Source organism: Chenopodium album, chromosome 3, assembly GCF_948465745.1.
Source record: "Chenopodium album chromosome 3, dcCheAlbu1.1, whole genome shotgun sequence".
In the NCBI taxonomy this organism is placed as follows: Eukaryota; Viridiplantae; Streptophyta; class Magnoliopsida; order Caryophyllales; family Amaranthaceae; genus Chenopodium; species Chenopodium album.
This window is the reverse complement of record NC_137836.1, coordinates 68100975-68121602: the sequence shown is the minus strand read 5'-3', so window position 1 is coordinate 68121602 and position 20628 is coordinate 68100975. Positions and strand designations below refer to the sequence as shown.

At 36.3% G+C, this 20628-nt stretch overlaps 1 protein-coding gene, 1 long non-coding RNA gene and 1 pseudogene across 2 annotated transcripts; 2 read left to right on the top strand and 1 right to left on the bottom strand.

Annotated features, from left to right (window-relative positions):
* Positions 1-1459: 1459 nt before the first annotated feature.
* Positions 1460-3312, top strand: LOC145615165 (xyloglucan 6-xylosyltransferase 2 pseudogene; annotated as a pseudogene).
* A 5399-nt stretch (positions 3313-8711) lies between these two features.
* LOC145615157 (uncharacterized) lies at positions 8712-15724 on the top strand. Its single transcript, XR_014107240.1, has 3 exons — positions 8712-9373; positions 12787-13672; positions 15550-15724. It is a non-coding gene; the product is annotated as an uncharacterized LOC145615157 (long non-coding RNA).
* LOC145615146 (translocator protein homolog) lies at positions 14447-15146 on the bottom strand. The gene has a single exon (XM_081670221.1). It carries the CDS (start codon positions 15110-15112, stop codon positions 14549-14551), a length of 564 nt encoding a protein of 187 aa, XP_081526347.1. The 5' UTR covers positions 15113-15146; the 3' UTR covers positions 14447-14548.
* Positions 15725-20628: the final 4904 nt, after the last annotated feature.

The following is a 20628-nucleotide window of genomic DNA, read 5'->3' as shown; positions in this document are numbered from 1 at the left end:
AAAAAAAAAAAGAATTAACTGATCAGTGTGATCAAACCCTAATTAGAAAACACGAAACCCAACCCTCTCAAAGTCCTCTCTCTCTCACGACTCTCTCCTCCTCCTAGGCGCCGGTGGTGTGTCGCGGTGGTGGTGGTTCGTGCGATGGTCGGTTGTCTGTAAAGGTGGTGATCGCGGTTTTCCTCAATCACTCGACCAATCTAGTATTGGTGGACGGCTCGTTCGAATCTCGTGGACTAAGTAGAGGAGCAACGCTTGGGGCTCTATTCTCTCCCTGATTTGCCTGTCGAATAGCTTCGTGGAATTCACGCGTCAAAGGTATGATTATGTGTCTTGTGTGTTATGCATGTGATCTTGGGATTGGTACTTGATTGAATATGATTCATATTTTTCCGCTGCGTAGTACCTATAAACTCCTACAATGTGGTCTTATTAAAATTGTATTAATGTGTATTATTTTACAAATATGTAATTTCTATAATATTTTTTGTTTTTATCACGTAATTAAATACTTGTACATTTATAGACGAAAATTTGCACATAAAATAAATGTTAAAAATCGCACATAAAATAAAGGTTAAAGTGTGTTCAGAACTTATTTTTTCCGATTTGATCCAATAATCTAACTTATTTTTCTTGATCTAATGTAATCTAATCTAAACTTATTTCTTCTGATGTGATATGAAATAAGTAACAACATATTTAAAAAAGGTGAACATAACCTAATATTATTAAATATTGGCTAACTAAACTTAAATTCCGTATTATAAATTCACTCATAAATAAATAAATAAAATTAATTTGTAGAAAGCACGAATACATAAAGATATTTGTATGAGTTGTAATATTTGGTCAAATCCCTTTCCTTCAACTAACCCTTTTTTCTTTAATTCCACCATGTGTACCTCATAACCTCCACTAAATTACTCCATGTGTTTTGTGTTATTATATTTGTGTAGCACCTTCATTAACTTAGAAAGTACACTAACACTAATTACCTCAATCAATTAATTAATGCAACCATCCAAATAAATAAAATGTCCAACAAATTACTCAGTATTTTCTCTTTTAAAAGGTAACTAGGTTAAAATCCCGTGCAATGTACGGTTGATAGATTTTTTTAATAATAATATTACAAAATATAAAGTATATAAAAAAAATTCTCGAATATTTCATTTGAATATAAATGGAATATGGTTGTCAAACTGGAAATAAAATACATAAGGTATAAGTAGTTTACTAAAAGATTTTGCAAAAAAAAAAAAAAAAAAAAAAAAAAAAAAAACGAAAAAGGCGGGAAAATTTTTCACAACATAATGACAAGTGTCATGGAAGGATTCGCGTTTAGTATAGGTTAATAGATAGATAGATAGATGTTATGTCTTTCAAAAAAAAAAAATTAAATAAAATAATGTAATGATTCTTACAGATTGTACTCCGTAATAAACAACACAAAAATTCCCATCCAAAAACACCGACACTCTTCCCAACACACTTTCTCTCCTCTCTTCTCTGTCCTAGGGTTCCTAATTCATCTTCAAAATCCCCAATTTTCTCAATTTGCCGCCATTAATGGCGTCCCTAATTCCTTGAATTTCCGCCATTAATTTCCAAAAATGTTAGAGAAGTGCTTAGGAGTTCGCAAAGCTAGGCAGCTCTACAGATTCTTCCGCCATTGCAATGTCACCTTCCTCTGCCTTCTTCTCACCATCATCGTTCTTCGCGGCACAATTGGGGCCGGAAAATTCGGAACTCCAGAGCAAGATTTCATCGAAATTCGCAACCATTTCTCATCTCGTAAGCTTGCTGAACCTCATCATCTTCTTGAAGAGGTAAAATCATCGTCTTCTTCGAATTCGAATTCGTTTAATTACGCTAATTTTGATTACAAGAAGTTTTATTATGGTGATGATAATGGTGTTGATGTTGAATTATCTTCGTCTTCTGGATTATTGCCTTATAAATTGGGTCCTAAGGTTGTTAATTGGGATGGGAGGAGAGAGAACTGGTTGAAAAAACACCCAGAAATGCCCAATTTTATTGGGGAGAAGAAGAAACCTAGGGTTTTGTTAGTAACTGGTTCGTCTCCAAAACCGTGTGAGAGTCCTGTAGGTGATTATTACTTGTTGAAGTCGATAAAGAATAAGATTGATTATTGTAGATTACATGGGATTGAGATTTTCTATAGTATGGCATTGTTGGATGCTGAAATGTCCGGGTTTTGGTCGAAATTTCCGTTGATTAGGACTCTGTTGTTGGGAAACCCCGAAATCGAGTTTCTTTGGTGGATGGATAGTGATGCTATGTTTACTGATATGGAATTTGAGTTGCCATGGGAGAGGTATGAGGGTTATAATTTGATTATGCATGGTTGGAAAGAGATGGTTTTCGAACAGAAGAATTGGATTGGGTTGAATACTGGGAGTTTTTTGATTCGGAATTGTCAATGGTCGTTGGACCTTCTTGACGCGTGGGCTCCAATGGGGCCGAAGGGGAAGACAAGGGTTGAGGCGGGGGAGGTTCTTACTCAGGAGTTGAAGGGCCGACCTCCTTTTGAAGCGGATGATCAATCTGCTATGGTTTATTTGTTGGCAAAGAATAAGGAGAAGTGGGGTGAGAAGGTTTATTTGGAGAATTCGTATTACTTGCACGGTTATTGGGGGATTTTGGTTGATAAATATGAAGAGATGCTTGAGAATTATCATCCGGGTTTAGGTGATGATAGGTGGCCATTGGTGACTCATTTCGTGGGTTGTAAGCCTTGTGGAGTGATTAGTGATTATCCTGTGGAAAGATGTTTGAAACAGATGGAGAGAGCGTTCAATTTTGGGGATAACCAGGTCTTGAAAATGTATGGATTTTCTCATGTGTCACTTGCTAGCAGGAGAGTTAAGAAAATACGAGATCAGACACTGAAACTGGACGAGGTTAAAGATAAGCAGGGGATTCAGGCAATGAAGACCTCATGATCTTGAGCTGGCTGGTCATCCCTCTCTCTTATCTGTGATCATTCAGCTCTTATTTCATGTTTGTGTACGACATCATAGCTTTTGTATGAGGGTTTGTGTATGTGCTTGTTAGGATTGTACATAATATTCTTTTGTTCCTTTTTAGGAAACCATACTCGTACCACTTGAAAGAGATAAGTACCATATTTTTTTGGTTCTCTTCTCAGCTGTTGTTGCTTGATAAATATCTAGTGAATTTGATGTATTAACACTGATCTTGTCGGTGTTTGTTACCGGGAATCTGAGTATATAATCCATGTTTAGCTTCTTTCAGAAATCTATGTACATAATCCATGTTGAGTTTCTTGCCTTTCTTTTCTTTCTGCAATGGTTTGTTATGGTATGGAAAGTATTCAAATATAGGGTGTCATGGTTAACCTTTATGCCGGTCATTGGGTTTAAGATGGGAAGTGAACAATAACACTTGTGTAGTGGATCATGGGAATGGTATTTTTTGATGAGCGCTGACATCAATCACTGGGCAAATTGCTCCTAGCTCTTACCACTTGGGTGCACCGCGGTTTAGTGCTTTAGGCACTACACACGCCAAAATGTGTGTTGATCAAGCTAGTCATGAACACCCCTCTCATAGCCAGTAGGCAGACACTGATGAGTTCCTAGTATAATTTGCTCCTGTTTGAAGGTCACTACTTTTGACTATATATCTGTCACAATTCCGGGTTTAGACTTAAGAGGCATTATATGAATTTTGCTGTCACTTAGCGCGATTTCTCTCATGTTAATGGTGGTGATCTTGAAACTGAGACTAATTCTGGAAAATGGATGTTTGCTACTTCTAGGAGCTTATTGGTGTATCTGGCATTTTACACATTTGTTCTATGAAACAAAGAGCTTCTCCTGCTTCGTTAACGAGCAATGGAAAGACTGATCTGCAACTTTAGTTGAAGCATTGGATTGTCAATAATGATGGTTTTGGTAATAGTTTTCTTTCACATTATCAGTTTTGCTTTTATCAGCTGTTCCGCTTTTTATTTGCTGAATTTGAATACAGTAGTATATTTTCTCTGTTCCGGTATTTATAATACTATACTATTTTTTTTTTTTTTTTGTGAAAGAAGTACATTCTCGGTTCGTTGTCTCATACAACTTTTTGAGTGGATCCGTCGCCGCTTCGCAATTTTGTGAGAAAGAAAATTCTTGTGTTTATCCGTAACTCGAATCCGAGCCATAATCAATAGTAACCCCGCACAACCAGAGACCAAATTAAACACAAATAAAACCTTGTCTTTCGAAGGAGTCCGAAAAACCTTGTCTTTCGAAGGAGATCGAAAAAATCTTGTCTTTTGAAGGAGATAAACCCTTTCTTTCGAGGGAGACATTATTATAACCTAGAACAAATTAAAAAACTTGAAAGAAAATAAAATTTGGGGCTTTTTACCGGTGAAATCCGATGAAAGCCCCTTCAAAATTGACAATGGAGGCTAAAGTTTAGGAGAGAGAAGAGAGAGGAGGCTAGGGTTTTTTTAATACTTTGATATAATACTATACTAATTTGATTGTGCACTTCGCATGTATGAATTATGATGCATTAGTTCGACCAATTTTTTCAATTAAACAAATATTAACACGTAAGACTTTGGTTTACCTATATTTAGATTTCTTATTAATACAATATGAATTTTTAAATAGACCGCCTTAGATAACTGAAAATATTCTTTAAACATCTCAAACGCCAAAAAAGTGTACAACTTACCTTTGATTTAGTTTTATGTCTCTAGTTTCAATCTAGTGTAGGATATCTGATCTAGGCTCACCCCTGTCAATAGGCACAACAACTCTTAAGTTAATTCCCAACGAAAAGAATTCTCTCTAAACAAAAGGCACAGGTCGACTGCATTCATTTGACTTTTGTACTGAGCGGTGTACAGTGGCGGATTCAGGAATCCTAACTAGGGGTAGCAGTAGCACCGGACAATTAAAAAAATATAACATTGGTGTAACACATTATTATATAATCAGCCAAACAAATTATGTTTAATTTTGGATATAAGCGTTGTGTAGTCGTATTATAATTAACAATCAAATTCAACCATTTATCTTGACAAGTTTTTTTATTTTTTTTATTTTTTATTTTTTTATTTTTATGTTTTTTACAAACAATTTAAATTCTAGATATCGATTATACTATGATAAAATTTTCACCTATTTATTATTTTATTTTGTAAGTCAAAGTTGCATATGAATATTTACATAAAACTTTGTTATAAATTTCCCTTGTGCACGTATGCTAATGTAAATTTTAACTGAAAATATCTTTAATAATAAAAATTATAACAATTGAATATTAATAAATTTTTCGTTGAGACGATTCCAACAAATATCCACATGAATATATATTCTAATGTATAAATCACAAACATTAGTCAGAGTGAATTAGATTATTTGTGTTAAAAGTCAAAACATTTCATTTACTTAAACATAGATGGAGTATGTTTTTATATTAATTTTAGGATAAATTTTCATACTAATATAAACAAGATATAATAATGGCCAAATAAATGCAATAAATATTATATAATGAAATTGAGAAGAATGTCATCAAATTTTCATACTAATATAAACAAGATATAATAACGGCCAAATATAATGCAATAAATATTATATAATGAAATTAATATAAGGATTGTTTATAAAAGGTGTAAAAATTAAAAGGAAAAAAAAATATATCTTGGAAACATAGTACTAGCTTATCCTTGTGTTGATGAAAGTAGAGGAAAGTGGACATTCATTTGGGTCTTTTTTTTTTTTTTTTTTTTTTTTTTTTTTTTTTTAAAAAAAAAAGGGTTTTTCTATACAGTGCCCCTGAGGTATTGACTTTTCTAAGTTGTGCCCATCCATTTTCAAAATTCTACACTGTACCCCCGAAGTATCTTTAGTGTCTACGATGTAACCCTGCCCTAATCCCTCCGTTAACTTAAGTTAACTTTCCGTTAACTTAAAAAAAAAAATTAAAAAACAACAAAAAACCATAAACACCTCTCTCCTCCCTCACAACTACCCACCAGCCACCACTACACCTCCAGCCGCACCACCGCTGCACCTCCAGCCGCACCACCGCCGCACCCCCAGCCGCACCACCGAGCCGCGCTCCTCTCTCCTCGACCCACCACCGCGCGTCACCACCTAGTGCACCACCAAAAAAACTATTGGACAAGGCAATGGAGGAATTCGAATTCGAAGTGAAATTTTGACAAATTGGTTTAGGGCTTTTATTTCATTGGATTCTAATTGCAAAATTAAGTTGTTAATTGTTGTTATTGTTTTGAAATCAAAGAATTTGGTTCAAAATAATAGAAAACCCTAATTTTTTTCCCCAATTTGATTTTAATTGTTAAATCATCAATTTTGGTTCAATTAGATTGAGATTCAATTCACAAAACTTGTTTTAATTGATTTTTCCAATAAAAATCTGCAAGAATATAGTTCAATTGGTCGAAAATTTGGGCATGAAGAACGAAATTTGGGCTGTCGCGCGCGGTGGTGCGGCTGGTGGGTCGAGGAGAGAGGAGCGTGGCTCGATTGAGAGAGGAGAGAGGAGGGTGACGCGCGCGGTGGTGGGTCGAGAAGAGAGGAGCGCGCACGGCTTGGTGGTGCGGCTGGGGGTGCGGCAGTGGTGCGGTGGTGGTGCGGTGGAGGTGTAGTGGTGGGTAGTCGTGAGGGAGGAGAGAGAGGTGTTTGGGTTTTTTTTTGTTTTTTTTTTAATTTATTTATTTTGAAGTTAACGGAAATTTAACGGAGGGATTAAGATAGGGTTACATCGTAGACGCTAAAGGTAACTTGAGGGTACAGTGTAGAATTTTGAAAATGGGTGGGCACAGCTTGGAAAAGTCAATACCTCAGGGGCACTGTATAGAATAACCCAAAAAAAAACTGCTAAGAGGTCTCGAACCCTTGACCTTAAAAAAGTATATGACTCTCTTTACAACCCTCTACCACTGAAGCAATGCTGAAGGTAGTTAACATAAATACTTATGGATTGTAATCTAATTTTAATGAACACTTTTTTCATAAAACCATTCTTTTTTTTTTTTTTGGGGTAGCACGTGCCCCCAACGTGGATCCGCCACTGGCGGTGCAGATTTGTCATTTTGTGGAGTTTGCAAGCGCATCCGCTATTTCCTTCACCTTTGGCGGTTTTGTGGAAGATTCGAAATTACAAAAACATTGCCATTTTTCAACTTGACTTTTTCGAATTAATAAGTACGGAGTAGTTAAGTATGCCAGTAAAGTACCCAAAAATTCCCTCCAAATCTGGTACACAACCTATAAGATCCCACCCGATCTGTACACAACCTACAAAATCCCCCAATCATTAAACCCGCATAATACCACCCCACCTATTATGGAGCAAACAAGTGCTCTAGACCGACCAAATTTTCAGCAGACTGTAATTTGCAACTTTTACATGACTCCCAACAACGTCCATCAACAACCACCACCTATTATTGAGCCGAAAACGTTCAATCCAAAAGCCATAAACACTATCTTTATCTTCATAGCTACCTTCTTTCTTTCTTAGCTTGCTTCAGTTGAAAAGTCAAGGAGATCATGCAATTTCCCCCTTTTCTACCAATCCTTACACCATTCTACTCTCTACTGTTTGGCTTTTGCTATATTCTTGGGCTTATGCTGCTTGCTTAAAACCATCTCCACCATTCACAACCTCTTTGTCATCCTCTCCCCCAGCACCGTCATCTTCATCATCGCAGCCACCACCATCATTGATGTCTACGCCATCACCACCTCTACCCCCAACAATATCCTTACCATCATCACCAATAACCACTAAGCCTTATCAAGAGGTTTATCAAGAAGTGATGATCATATTTGGGGTACTGACATTGACATCTCTAGGGTCCCTCCTCTTCCCTAGCTCAGCCCAACACTACACTCTCTATCCCATGTATGCCATAACAGGACTAGGACTGGTTTTTCATTGGGCAAGGTTATGCCAGAAAGTTTCTCAACCACCTACGAAAAACCTCCTTCCTTTGCATACTAGAGAGATATCCCAACCTTAAACAACAGCTGCAGTGAATATTAAGAAAATTCATATATAACACGTACTGCAATTAGTGTAGCATATGTATGTTTAGCTGTTATTTCAAGTTTCATAAATACTCGAAACCAAATTAAGAGGATATGCATAAGCCTCACCACTAAAGCTCTCTATGGCAAGTTAGGTTTTTGAGCAAAGAATTTCTTTTTTTGAAATTGCTACCCACCTATCTATATTCTCCAATCAGACAAAAATGGAGGATTAAGATCTGATGTAGTTTACATCCTTCCATTATATTATTTGTATTGGACAAAACAATTATTTGAAGGATCAAGGAGCTATATCTGTCCTAAAACCTAGTGTAATCATGAAATGTAAATATAATTTTGCTCTTTGTCCTATCATAGTGCTTCTGCATCATAATTGTCTTCAGACGCAACTACAAATCTCTGACTTCGTCCAAACACAATCTAAGTAGTTTCTCTTCTAATATAAATATATAAGGACATTAAGGAGTAAATATTGTTGGGGAATTTGTGGTTAACAAGGATCACAAAGAAAGCAAACAAAGTAAAACATAAAAATATTCGAGGCGTAAACGGGATCACTTTCCCAAAAATATAATTCCGACCCTATACTACAACCGGGTATCACGGAAATTTACTCAGAAGATACAACGAAGAACCGTTGCAATCACAAGTAGGATGATTACAATACAATGCAAATAAGTATATGTGATAATGATAATTAGAGAACCTTTGCATAAGTCATAACTAAGAAAATGGAGTCATAACAAAGTCACGAAGAAACTGACTTGCTTCTCCATTCTCTGCTACTTTCATCATATGCTAACATTACACATATTCGAAGCAATTTAATCAAGCCAAAAGTCACAAACTGACTGGCCAAAAACTACAAAGTAACTGACCAAACAACCAAACCCCAGCAAATAGCTTATTAAGAAATAGGGAAATTTGCGAGGAAGGTCCTTATATGAGGTCGACCTTGTGTGGAAGGTCCTTTTATGAAAAAGGTGGCATGGAAGGTCCTTATATGAACTTTTGGTTGCGAGGAGGGTCCGTTGACCGAACTCCGACGTTGACCAAAATTTTCCGGCCACTTAAAATCACGTGCTTAGCACGTGACCACTTAACTCCCTCTTTTTTTTTTATTTATTTTTCTTTTTCTTTCCCTTCCTTTCTCACGATTTTCCCTCTTTCCCCTCATTTCTCCCTCCTTCAAACCCTAAATTCAGCAGTTGAAGCTCACAAAACTTAAATTCTTATCTTTCGAATCACAATTGAAGGGCAAACACAACCTATAATCAACAAGCGAATCAATTAAGGTGAGAATTCTTTTTCAATTTGCTTTACGTTTTTCATTTTTTAAGTTTAACAAAGATATTGTATTTGTAGAACAAAAAAATTGGTACTTTTTACTACTATGAAAATGACAGAAGAGGGAGAAAGTTAAAGTCTTACCTTTTGGAGTTAATCGCCAACCACACTCATAATTCACCATTAATTCGCCATTAATGGTTAGCTACAAGTCACATCAGAGGAGTTTAAAAGGTTTGAAGGAGGGAGAAATGAGGGGAAAGAGGGAAAATCGTGAGAAAGGAAGGGAAAGAAAGAAAAAAAAGGGGGGAGTTAAGTGGTCACGTGCTAAGCACGTACGTGATTTTAAGTGGCCGGAAAATTTTGGTCAATGTCGGAGTTCGGTCAACGGACCCTCCTCGCAACCAAAAGTTCATATAAGGACCTTCCATGCCATCTTTTTCATAAAAGGACCTTCCACACAAGATCAACCTCATATAAGGACCTTCCTCGCAAATTTTCCTAAGAAATACGAAGTAACTGCCGCAAAACTGACAACAAGCCTTCGCAATTCTTCTCCGTTCTCACGCCCGGTCGGGCGGTGTGGCCCTGACCGGGCGGCAGACCTTTGTCCCAGAACTACCCTCGCGCCCGGTCGGGCGAGTACCACCCAGACCGGGCAGCAAACCGGGTAGTAGTACAGAGTACCGAGTTTTGTTTTCTCTTCACCGAGAGTACTTGCTTCTAATTACTTTGCTATACTTAATCAAAACAGCTCACCTATATTAGCACCTTCACCTATTTTAACATTGATTAAGCAAAGCAAACATGAATAATTGTCTCATAATAATTTTAGTGGGGTATAGGGCATAACGCATTAACGTGTGTGGTTCTAATTGGTGACTAGTTGCTGAGAATTTTAATAGAAAGTCATAAGTGTATATATATATATATATATTTTTTATGCTAGTCATGAGTGTATATAGGAGTAGTAGTACAGTGTGTAATACAGGATTTGTCTAGCATTTACATGATATTTTACTGCAAATATGCAGGTGTTATTAGTATTGTTGTTTGTCAAGGAATAATAAGTCTTTTAGAATGTAATACATAGGGAAAAAAAAAAGCTGTAGATTTTTTTTTTTGAGGAAAAAAAAAAAGCTGTAGATAATTCTCAAATTAGCATGTATTGTATTTCCTCATATTCATAAATCAGTGAAAGAAATTTATGCATTGATGCATTTTTTGTTTGTCTCAAAAGACAACTACCTCCATTACTTGATTTTTTTTTTTTTTTTTTTTGACAAACGAGCAACGGAAGATTATATAAAAGCTGCTTTGGGCATGGAATGGGCCAATTTGTTACTAACATAACAAAAAGAGCAAAAATAAAAATTCTGAAGCAGAGCTAAAATGTCATTCACAATCACTTGAGTTGCTGAGAGTTGTTTTGCCTTTCCCCATAGCATATTAACCAGGTTGAAGCAATCAGATTCCACCTCTAAAGAACAAAACCCCGCGTCATAAGCATACTTGATGCAAAACAAAACAGCTGCTATAACAGTGCGCCACATCAATTTAGTCTCCCTGCATAACAGTGCCATATGGGCAGCCATTTCCTCACCTTCCCCACATCTCACATGATCAACATTTTTCAGCTTCAGATTCCTCACTTCTCCTTTCAGTCCTTTGTAGTTCACTGTGGTATGCACTACTTGAAATTTATATTATGTTACGTAGCATAATGGATTTATGGGTGACTAGTTGACTACAATTTCCCTGTCATCCTACGCTCTCTATGCATTTTATACAGCAAATGAAGTGGGCTTTGCACTCCATTCCGAATGGTTTTACTTGAGTTTGAATCAATGGGATTCCTACTGATCAAACAGGAGTTCTGATTAATAGAGTATTACAGGAGAGGGAGAGGGCAATCATCTATTATGGATATAAAGAGAAATAATTTACCCTAGATGATACTACGTAGTATGTTTACAGGACCTACGCTTTCAAACAATCAGATCAAGCAAAGTAAACATTCAATATTCACCATGTTTGGTTTGGAGCATAGGACTTTCAGCCTTGAATTCATATTCACCTAACTGACCCAAGCCAGTCTTAGTAGTAAATTTCTTGACTCGTACAAATCAAACTGACTTATTTTAATAGCACATCTATAAATTTCATTCAATCTAATACTCCATATAATGTAATTTATGTTACCCGCACAGGACCAACATAGAGAATTTCCCCAAAAATTTATACCAAATGTGTGTTTTCATATGGGACACATGGTAGCATTCACTAATTTTTCTTAGACTCCTAAGGCATATTGAAAATTTTTACAAATACACCACTAAGTCTAAAAAATGCTATTAAATGACAGAAGGAAAGCATATATAAGATTTAAGCCAATGATTAAGCATTGCATTTATCACTAGCTGACTGAAAAGAACATATTTATACAAAGAAGACCCAAGAAACCAGTGATCATAATCATTCATTGAAATGCCAGAATATATGTTTGTGTCTACCAGACTATACAATGATATAAACGTTGTACTGAATTTGACACAGACCAGTGGAGGTCAAGAGCCCTGAAAATATCCAAACTAGTTACCCACTTACCCTTCCACTTCGTACATCAACAGTTGCAAGTGGTTTAACCCAAACATCTGTGCGACGGAACCAGCCTTACTAACACCGCCCATTGGTTAAAGTCTCTCATGAGCCTACCTTACCACAATACCACCTCACATGATAACACAATTACACATGTTCACAGTGGAACAAATAGGCCAGTTTTGGTAGTAGTTATCATAAATCAAAGTCTTATGTGTTGAACAGCTGATAAGAGTATAACTGATAATGTGAAAGATAACTACTCTCAAAACCATCATTATTGACAATCCAATGCTTCAACTAAAGTTGCAGATCAGAGTCTTTCCATTGCTGGTTAACGAAGCAGGAGAAGCTCTTTGTTTCATAGAACAAATGTGTAAAATGCCAGATACACCAATAAGCTCCTAGAAGTAGCAAACATCCATTTTCCATCCACCTTGGTTGAAAATGGGCACCAACCCATCCTGTTTACTAATTTTTCAAATTAGCTTGATGTTCATCTTTCTGGCCTTCTGGAAATCTGGGTGCTCGAATTCTATTAATTTCTCTTATTATAAAAAAAAAAATTCATCAATCAATTTAGGAATTAATAATCATTTGTAAATCAAAATTGCCCTGTTTGGCTGCTTGAATTCATTTGACATGTATTTGATGCTTGTCTTCAAATTGTAGGTGTTGTGTTTTTAATTTGATTATGGAGTATATATATAGAGTATGGCCTTTGAGGCATTTTCCCAATTCCCATATTATAACTTTTATTTATGATTGCATTGCTAATTTGGATATGATAACTGATTTTTCAAGTTTTCTGTGGATGTAGGTGTTGGAAGTTCTTGATATAAAATAAGAAAGTTAGGGAAAAACAAGAGAGAGAGAAAAACAAATAAAAGGGGAAAATCCCACACTGATTGGGGGGAAAGGTTTTTCCTTGTTTTTATATTGTAGTGTTTTAACACTACTTAGTTGAGTGAGTGGGAGGTAAGTGTTACTCCACACTGATTTCCGGGTCGGGCTCGGGCCTCGGGACTTGGGTCTTGGGGAATGCGCGGGCGTGGGCCCGATTACGGAATTAAGTCAGTTATTGATCCCTTGATTGTAGCTGACTGATTAATTCCTTGTTTCTTGCTTCCGTTGTTGACTGGTTGAATTAATCTGGTCGTTTTCTTAGCCAGATTTGTCCCTCATTTTACGTTTCATGTCTCCCTTCTACTGCCTATATATACTTGTTGCTTTTCCCTGTCAAAAACACACAACTCAACAGTCTTCTCTCTTCTCTAAAATATTATCTAAACTCGAGTTTTTCCTCTTCTGTTTTCTGGGCAAGTATTTTGAGTTCCAGTCGGGTTTGTGAGTGCACATAAACTCCGGCGCCGTGCTTATCCTGGAGGGCGACCGCTTCTAGTCTACTGCACCGGGAGGTAGCGCGGAATCGTCTTTTAGGTCAGTGGTTCTCCACGACGCGGCTATTGTCACTTTGGTTCACGCATCAAGAGATAAGTGATTTATGTTTTATTGCTTAGTAGTATAACAGTAGGGTGAAACGGACGTGTAACACTGTTGGAAACTGCTTGGAAGAGCTGGCCTGTTCGTTGTGTTATAAATGAGGTGGTATTGTGGTAAGGGAGACTCATGAGAGACTTTAGCCAATGGGATCAGATAATGCTTGGATTAAACCACTTGCAACTGCTGATGTCCGAAGTGGAAGGGTAAGTGGGTAACTAGCTTGTTTATTTTCAGAGCTCTTGGCCTCCACAGGTCTATTCTTATATAATGGTGTGCTTAATCATTGGCTTAAATCTTATATAGGCTTGCCTTCCTGTCATTTGATGCCATATGAGTCTAAGAAAAATTATTGAATTTTACATGTGTTCCATATGATAACAAGCATTTGATTTGAATATTTAGGGAAATTTTCAATAGTGGCCTTGTACTAGTAACATATGGTAGATTTAGGGTCATTTGTCGTAAACGACCTCTATGGATTTCTAATGGTAGCCTTAACCTTATTTGCATCTATACATTATACGGAGTTCGTGCAAAGATGGATTATGTACCAATGATGCACGGGTACGCTGGAAACGGGACGGGGACGGGTACGGCTGAGATACGTCCCCAATCAATATGAATTTTTAAATAGACCGCCTTAGATAACTGAAAATATTCTTTAAACATCTCAAATGCCAAAAAGTGTACAACTTACATTTAATATAATTTTTTGTCTCTAGTTTCAATCTAGTGTACCCCTTAAAGATTGTTTTGCAGATGCTGAAATTCTTTGAGTATTAGTACAGCAGCAAAGGCAGCAACCAAATATATTTAAACTTTGTTTCTGTAATATTAAGAAACTTTATCAAACTTGAAAATAATTAATACGAAGTACATACAAACTTTTTTTTATTTTTATTTTTTATTTTATAATCACATACAAACATTAACACACATAATAAGCAAATACGAGTAACTATAAAGCAAAAGAAAGGTAAAAAGATAAGAAGAAACACGTTTAAAAAACACCAAAATGGTTGGGAAAGAGCATTATATCTACAGACATTCAACAACAGATTCATATTACACCAATAATTTTAGTTCAGCATAAACTTAAGGCTTATAAATCCAAGAAGTGCAGACCATCCCAAGCACGGGAGAACTAAATCGGCGGCGATATCGCTCACTTGTTTAAACGCCCTGTAACACTGATACAAACCATAACAAACTCCGACTGCAACCAACAAACCAGCCCAGTTCGCGCCAAGCTTAAACATCAAGGGATCCCAAAGGAGACTCAACCCAAACTGACCAAAATATAACCCGGCTGTATTCGGGTTCTTATGAAACCCGCCTTCAGCCCAAACGAGCCACCCACAAAGGCCCAATAAGGAAGCTGAAACCAAACAAGCCATGTGCAGAGCCCATATTGGAGGTACCCAATTAGGTCTGTTGAACAACTTGTAGTTGTCACTTGTACCAAACATGTAGATGTTTGTAAGGGTTAGAATCACTGGGATTGTTAGTGCTATACTCAATGATTTAAGACCGCGTTTTGCCATGGTTCTCTTCATCTTCTGCCCTGCCCCTCGAACGCTTTCGTCGTTCGCGGTGGTGGGTTCGTATCTAGTAGTCCTTTGCTTAAGAGTTTGAGTATCCATTTTTCTTGTGAATTTTGAGGTGGGAAGTATGGTGTATGTATGAAGATGTATGAACTATGAATAACTAGAGAAGAAGAAAAGATGAGAACAAAGTTTATGAATAAGGGAACTAACAAAAAAATGACAGCAATGCTATAATAGATTTGACACGTAGGTGATGTGCAAATTTGCCACCGTTGCAATATAGATTTGTATAAAGTTACGATAAATTATTATTACTTTAATTATTATACCCGTAATACAAGTAAGATTTTTATGATGACACCCGATTAAAATTATTACGTCCGTATTATTCTAGGATGTGTAATGAGTAAGACATGTTCACTTCGATCACCTTAAAAAAATAATTGTTGACCCTTATGAGGTTTTGATGATGATGTTAAGAATTGAGCAAACTTCCTTTTAATAAGTATTTTCTAGTGTTGTGATGTTTGCAGGTTCAGTAAGCGTTGGCTGAAGTAGGAACTGAGACAAATGAACTTTAGAAGATTCATGAGGACAAGTAAAGACAGAAGAAGTGTTCCAGAAATGGAACTTTCTGAAGTTTCTTAACAGGAACTTCAAAACGGGTTGTAACGACCTGATTCCGGTCTAATGCTGGGGCAAGCCTCAACAACCAAGGATCAGTGCAAAGATCGAGATATCAATCGAAAAAGATGGACTTCATAACTTATAGTTGTATAAAAGATAAGTTTGTTTTGTAGGTTGATGTAAACATATTCATTGTTGTTATGTATGAAACTTAATAGAAATCAGATAAGGCTTGGCAAACTAATCAATTTGTAAAAGATAATTATAAGTTTTATGAAAAAGTATTTATTTGATTTTATCCTTAAAATCTGATTTAACTCGGTTTTATCTTTTTTATAAAATTCTATCTTTTAATTAAAACGAATTTGATAAGATTTGGTTTTTAAATAAAGCGAAATTAAATCTGTTTTAGTTTCGGTTTTAAAGAGATAAGATTAGATTTCTTTTTAACTTATCTTATTTACGAAAAACTTATTTTGTGAGCTGAGGAACCTCTATAAATACAGAAGTAATTCAGCAAAGCAAAAGGAGAGTTTTAAGCATGAAAACCACTTAGTGCTTAAGAGTAAGTTTACCAAAGGATTAAAGCTTTATCATTTTGATTTCGGGTTTCATGTGTAGCTTTCCATTTATGTGTTAGAATGTGTCTTTGTGTTGTAATTGGTTTTGGGGTGAGATTGTGAATTCTCTTAAATTCACACATGAGTGTATGAGTTTGAATTCTCTAAAATTCGAGTGGTAGCTGTGAGTGCACAGTGAGTGAAAGGAATCTGAGAGGTGTCTTGGGTCACCTAGGAAGTGTCCTGGGTAAAAGGAGAAAAGGGTCCTAGGAAGCGTCTTAGGTTTGGTAGGAGGTGTCCTATCATATAGGCAAGTGTCCGTGGTGGAACTTGCAAAGCAAAGGTCTGTGTAATAGGTTGTACTAGGAGAGTTGCCTATTATAGTGGAATTTGTTTATAAGTCCCAATAGGGCCGAGGTTTTACTTCTAGTTAGGCACTGGATGGTTTCCTCGTAAAACTTGCTGTGTGCTTTATGTTTCGTTTACGTTTTTATTGTTAATTTCCGCATAAGTTCCGCGATTGGAACCTACTACTATTCACCCCCTCTTGTAGTAGTTAATTTAAACTAACAATTGGTATCAGAGCAGGTTCTCACGAATTTACAAGCAACCTTGTAGAGTAAAGTTCGTGAAGTTCGTGAAGAGATGAATGCACATGAAAAACTTGAAGAAGTGTATTTTACCCAAAGACCACCAATGTTCAATGGCAAGTTTTATTCATACTAGAAGAATAGAATGGAGATATTCATAAAAGCTGAAAATTACCAAGTATGGAGAGTCATTGAAAGTGGTGACTTCGAGGTAACAAAAACCAATGCAAACAAAGAGGTAATTCCTAAACTACTAGCTGAATTTGATAAGGAAGATTATGAAAAATACGAGTTAAATACTCAAGCAGTAAAAATCTTGCATTGTGGACAAGGACCTCATGAGCACAATAGAATCATGGGTTGTAAGTCCGCAAAGCAGATTTGGGATTTATTGCAAATAACATATGAGGGAACAAATGAAGTTAAACGTTCCAAAATTGACTTACTGATGTCAAAATATGAAAGATTTGAAATGCTACACAAAGAATCCATTTATGATATGTTCACTAGATTTACTAACATTGTCAATGAGTTAGAATCTTTAGGCAGGTCCATACCCATTGATGAACAAGTCAGAAAAGTTCTAAGAAGTCTTCCTTAAGATGAGAGGTGGAGATCCAAGGTTACTGCCCTACAGGAATCTAAGGATTTCACCAAGTTCAATCTTGAACAGCTCAATGGATCCCTGCTCACTCATGAACTTCATCTTGGAGAAAACACTGAAAGTTCTAAGAACAAAAGCCTTGTTCTAAAGGCTTATGAATCAAGCGACTCTGAAGATGATGACATGGAGAAAGCCATGCTGGTACGAAGATTCAGGAGGATGCTGGGAAAGAGAGGAGAAAAGAACAAAAGAGGACATCTAAGTTCCAAGGAGATCAAGTGCTTCGGATGCGGTTCCAAGGACTACCTCATCAGAGATTGTCCTCAACTTAAGGAGGAAGAGAAACCGAAATATAAAGGGAAGGAGCCAAACAAGTACTACAAATCATCGTTCTCCAAAGAGGATGTCAGGAAAGCCATGATGGCTTCTTGGGGAAACTCTAACTCATAAGATGAAGGAGAAGGAGAATCCCTAGAAGAAACAACCAACCTATGTTTAATGGCTAAAACTGACGATGAAGCACGTCTGAAGGAACTTGAATCTGAGGTATAGTATGACTTTAGACAACTCAAACATTTTAACAAAGAAAATCTTATGAGCGTTATTCTGGAACTTCAAGATGATTGCAAAATACTAAATAGGTCAAAGTTCCAAACTGATCAAGCTTTAAAAATCCACAAAGAACATAGTGAATGGGTTGATAATATGAAAATTGATATTCAGACTAGATTCTTTGACTTATATGATAAAAAATGTCCTTCTAAAGGAACAAGTTGAAAAACTAAAACATGATAATATTATGTTAAATGTAGAGCTAGCTCAACTAAAACTTGGAATAGAGTTTCCTGACTCTGAAGTTCCTCTTGTAAGCCAACTCCTAAGCTTTGAAAAATTGAAATCAGATTTGGAAGAAGTTAAAATAAAAAATCAAACGTTGGAAGAGGAACTTACCAGAGCTAGGAAAGGCAAAGAAGCAATTAATAATGGAATTCCTTCTTGGATAGCTAATGCTCAAAATAAACATAAAGAAGGACTAGGATATAAGAATAAGTCTAGGAGAAACAAAAAGTATGTGGATCTACCCAGTCAGAAATTATGTTACTGTTGTGGTGGTACAGGACATCTTCGAGCTACATGTCCTAAAAGAATTAAAGATATTCTTAAGATTACTGAGCATGCTGAACAGGTCTGGATGAAGAAATCTGACTCTTCTTCCAAAACAGTGGAACCCAAGGAAACCTGGGTTCCAGAAACTAACGCTTAGTTTTCATGCAGGTTCTAGTGAGGGGGAACTACACTTGGTACCTCGACAGTAGTTATTCTAAGCACATGATTGGAGACAAATCTAAATTTCTCTCACTGGATGCCTACTATGGAGGAACTGTGACATTTGGTGATAATAAGAAAGGTGAATATTGCTATTGGTAAAGTAGGAAGATCAAGTTCCCATGCTATAGAAAATGTTTTTTTAGTCGAGGGTCTTAAACACAACTTGTTAAGTATCTCTCAATTTTGTGATAAAGGTAACTCAGTTTGCTTTACTTTTAATCTTTGTAGAATCATCAACAATGATACTAACAAAATTATTCTTGAAGGAACCAGAAAAGGGAACACATATATTGTGGATCTCAATGAAGTTCCAAGTAGTAGCTTGACTTATCTTAGTATCATTGAGAATGATCCCTTATTATGGCATAAGCGATTTGGCCATGCTAGTTTTTCTTTGCTTGATAAACTTAGGTCAAAAGAACTTGTGGAAGGACTTCCATCCATCAAGTTCCTAAAAGACAAAGTCTGCAGTGCATGTATTAAAGGTAAGCAGACACGAATATCTTTTAAATCTAAGAATATGGTAAGCACCACAAAAGCATTGGAACTTATCCATATGGATTTGTGTGGTCCTATGAGGATACAAAGCAGAAGTGGTAAAAGGTATGTAATGGTTATTGTAGATGATTTTTCCATATATACCTGGGTTTTCTTTCTTGTAAGCAAGGATAATATGTTTGATCAGTTTGTTGCTTTTGTTAGGAAAGAATAGAGAAGAACAGGTTGCCAATTAGTCCACCTGAGGTCAGATCATGGAACTGAGTTCGAAAACTCAAAATTTGATGAGTTTTGTAATGAATATGGAATGGACCACAACTTCTCAGCCCCCAGGACTCCACAACAAAATAGAGTGGTTGAACGGAAAAACTGAAGCTTGGAAGACATGGCAAGAACAATGATGATTTCCAGTGGACTGCCTAGGAACTTCTGGGAAAAAGCAATAAATACAGCATGTTACATATTAAATAGAGTTTCCATTCGAGCTATAACTAACAAGACACCTTATGAGATAATAAAAGGAAGAAAACCAAATATTTCATACTTTAGATCATTTGGTTGCAGGTGCTTTGTACACAACACTAGAAAGAGAAACTTGGGAAAATTTGAGGAAAGGAGTGATGAGGCTGTATTCTTAGGATATGCCTCAAACAGTAAAGCTTACAGAGCTTATTATAAAAGAACAATGTGTGTTGAAGAATCTGTACATATAATTTTTGATGAAACTGACTATGTGATTGATGTACAGGATAATGATGATGATTTCGAAATAGGGTTAATAAGAAGACATGACCCTGATGAGGAATCAATTGTATCCATGAAGCAGCAAGACAAGAACCCTATAGCTGAAAACCAAAAAACAACTGTGTAGACACCCATTTGTGTCTCCCCAAAACCAAACCTGGTGACGAGTGCCTTTCACGTCGAATCATAATCGAATGAAGTGAAAGTGTGGAAGGTCTAGTGTTGCGGATAGTTTCAATTTCTTTTCTTTTCTCTCTATTTTTGAAAACCTATTTTAAGAAAACAGCCAATCCAGTTTGGTTAGTCCATGATATGGGTCCAATAGTAGTGGGGTTGGATAGGGTTTGAAAAGAGCTTTCCAACGATATATTATAAGCCAAATTCCGATGAATATGCAGGAAATTATGGCCAAATTACTAAACCGGGCCCGGTTTGAACCTTATATGCGGCCCAATGATCTAGAGGAGGGCCTAATATGGATTTATCATTCCTAATGCAATTAGGAATGGTTTTGGTCTTCTAGATTCTTCTAGAAGGTTCTTTTCATTCCTAATTTAATTATCATTGATAAATTGACTTTTGTTGACTTTTTAGAGTTTTAATCAGAATAAAAGAATGTTTTTGAGGAAAATACGATTTTATCCTCCTATACGGTTAATT

Excerpts from the sequence above, each read along its gene's own strand:
- LOC145615146 (XM_081670221.1), bottom strand. The coding sequence starts at position 15,112 with ATGGATACTCAAACTCTTAAGCAAAGGACTACTAGATACGAACCCACC.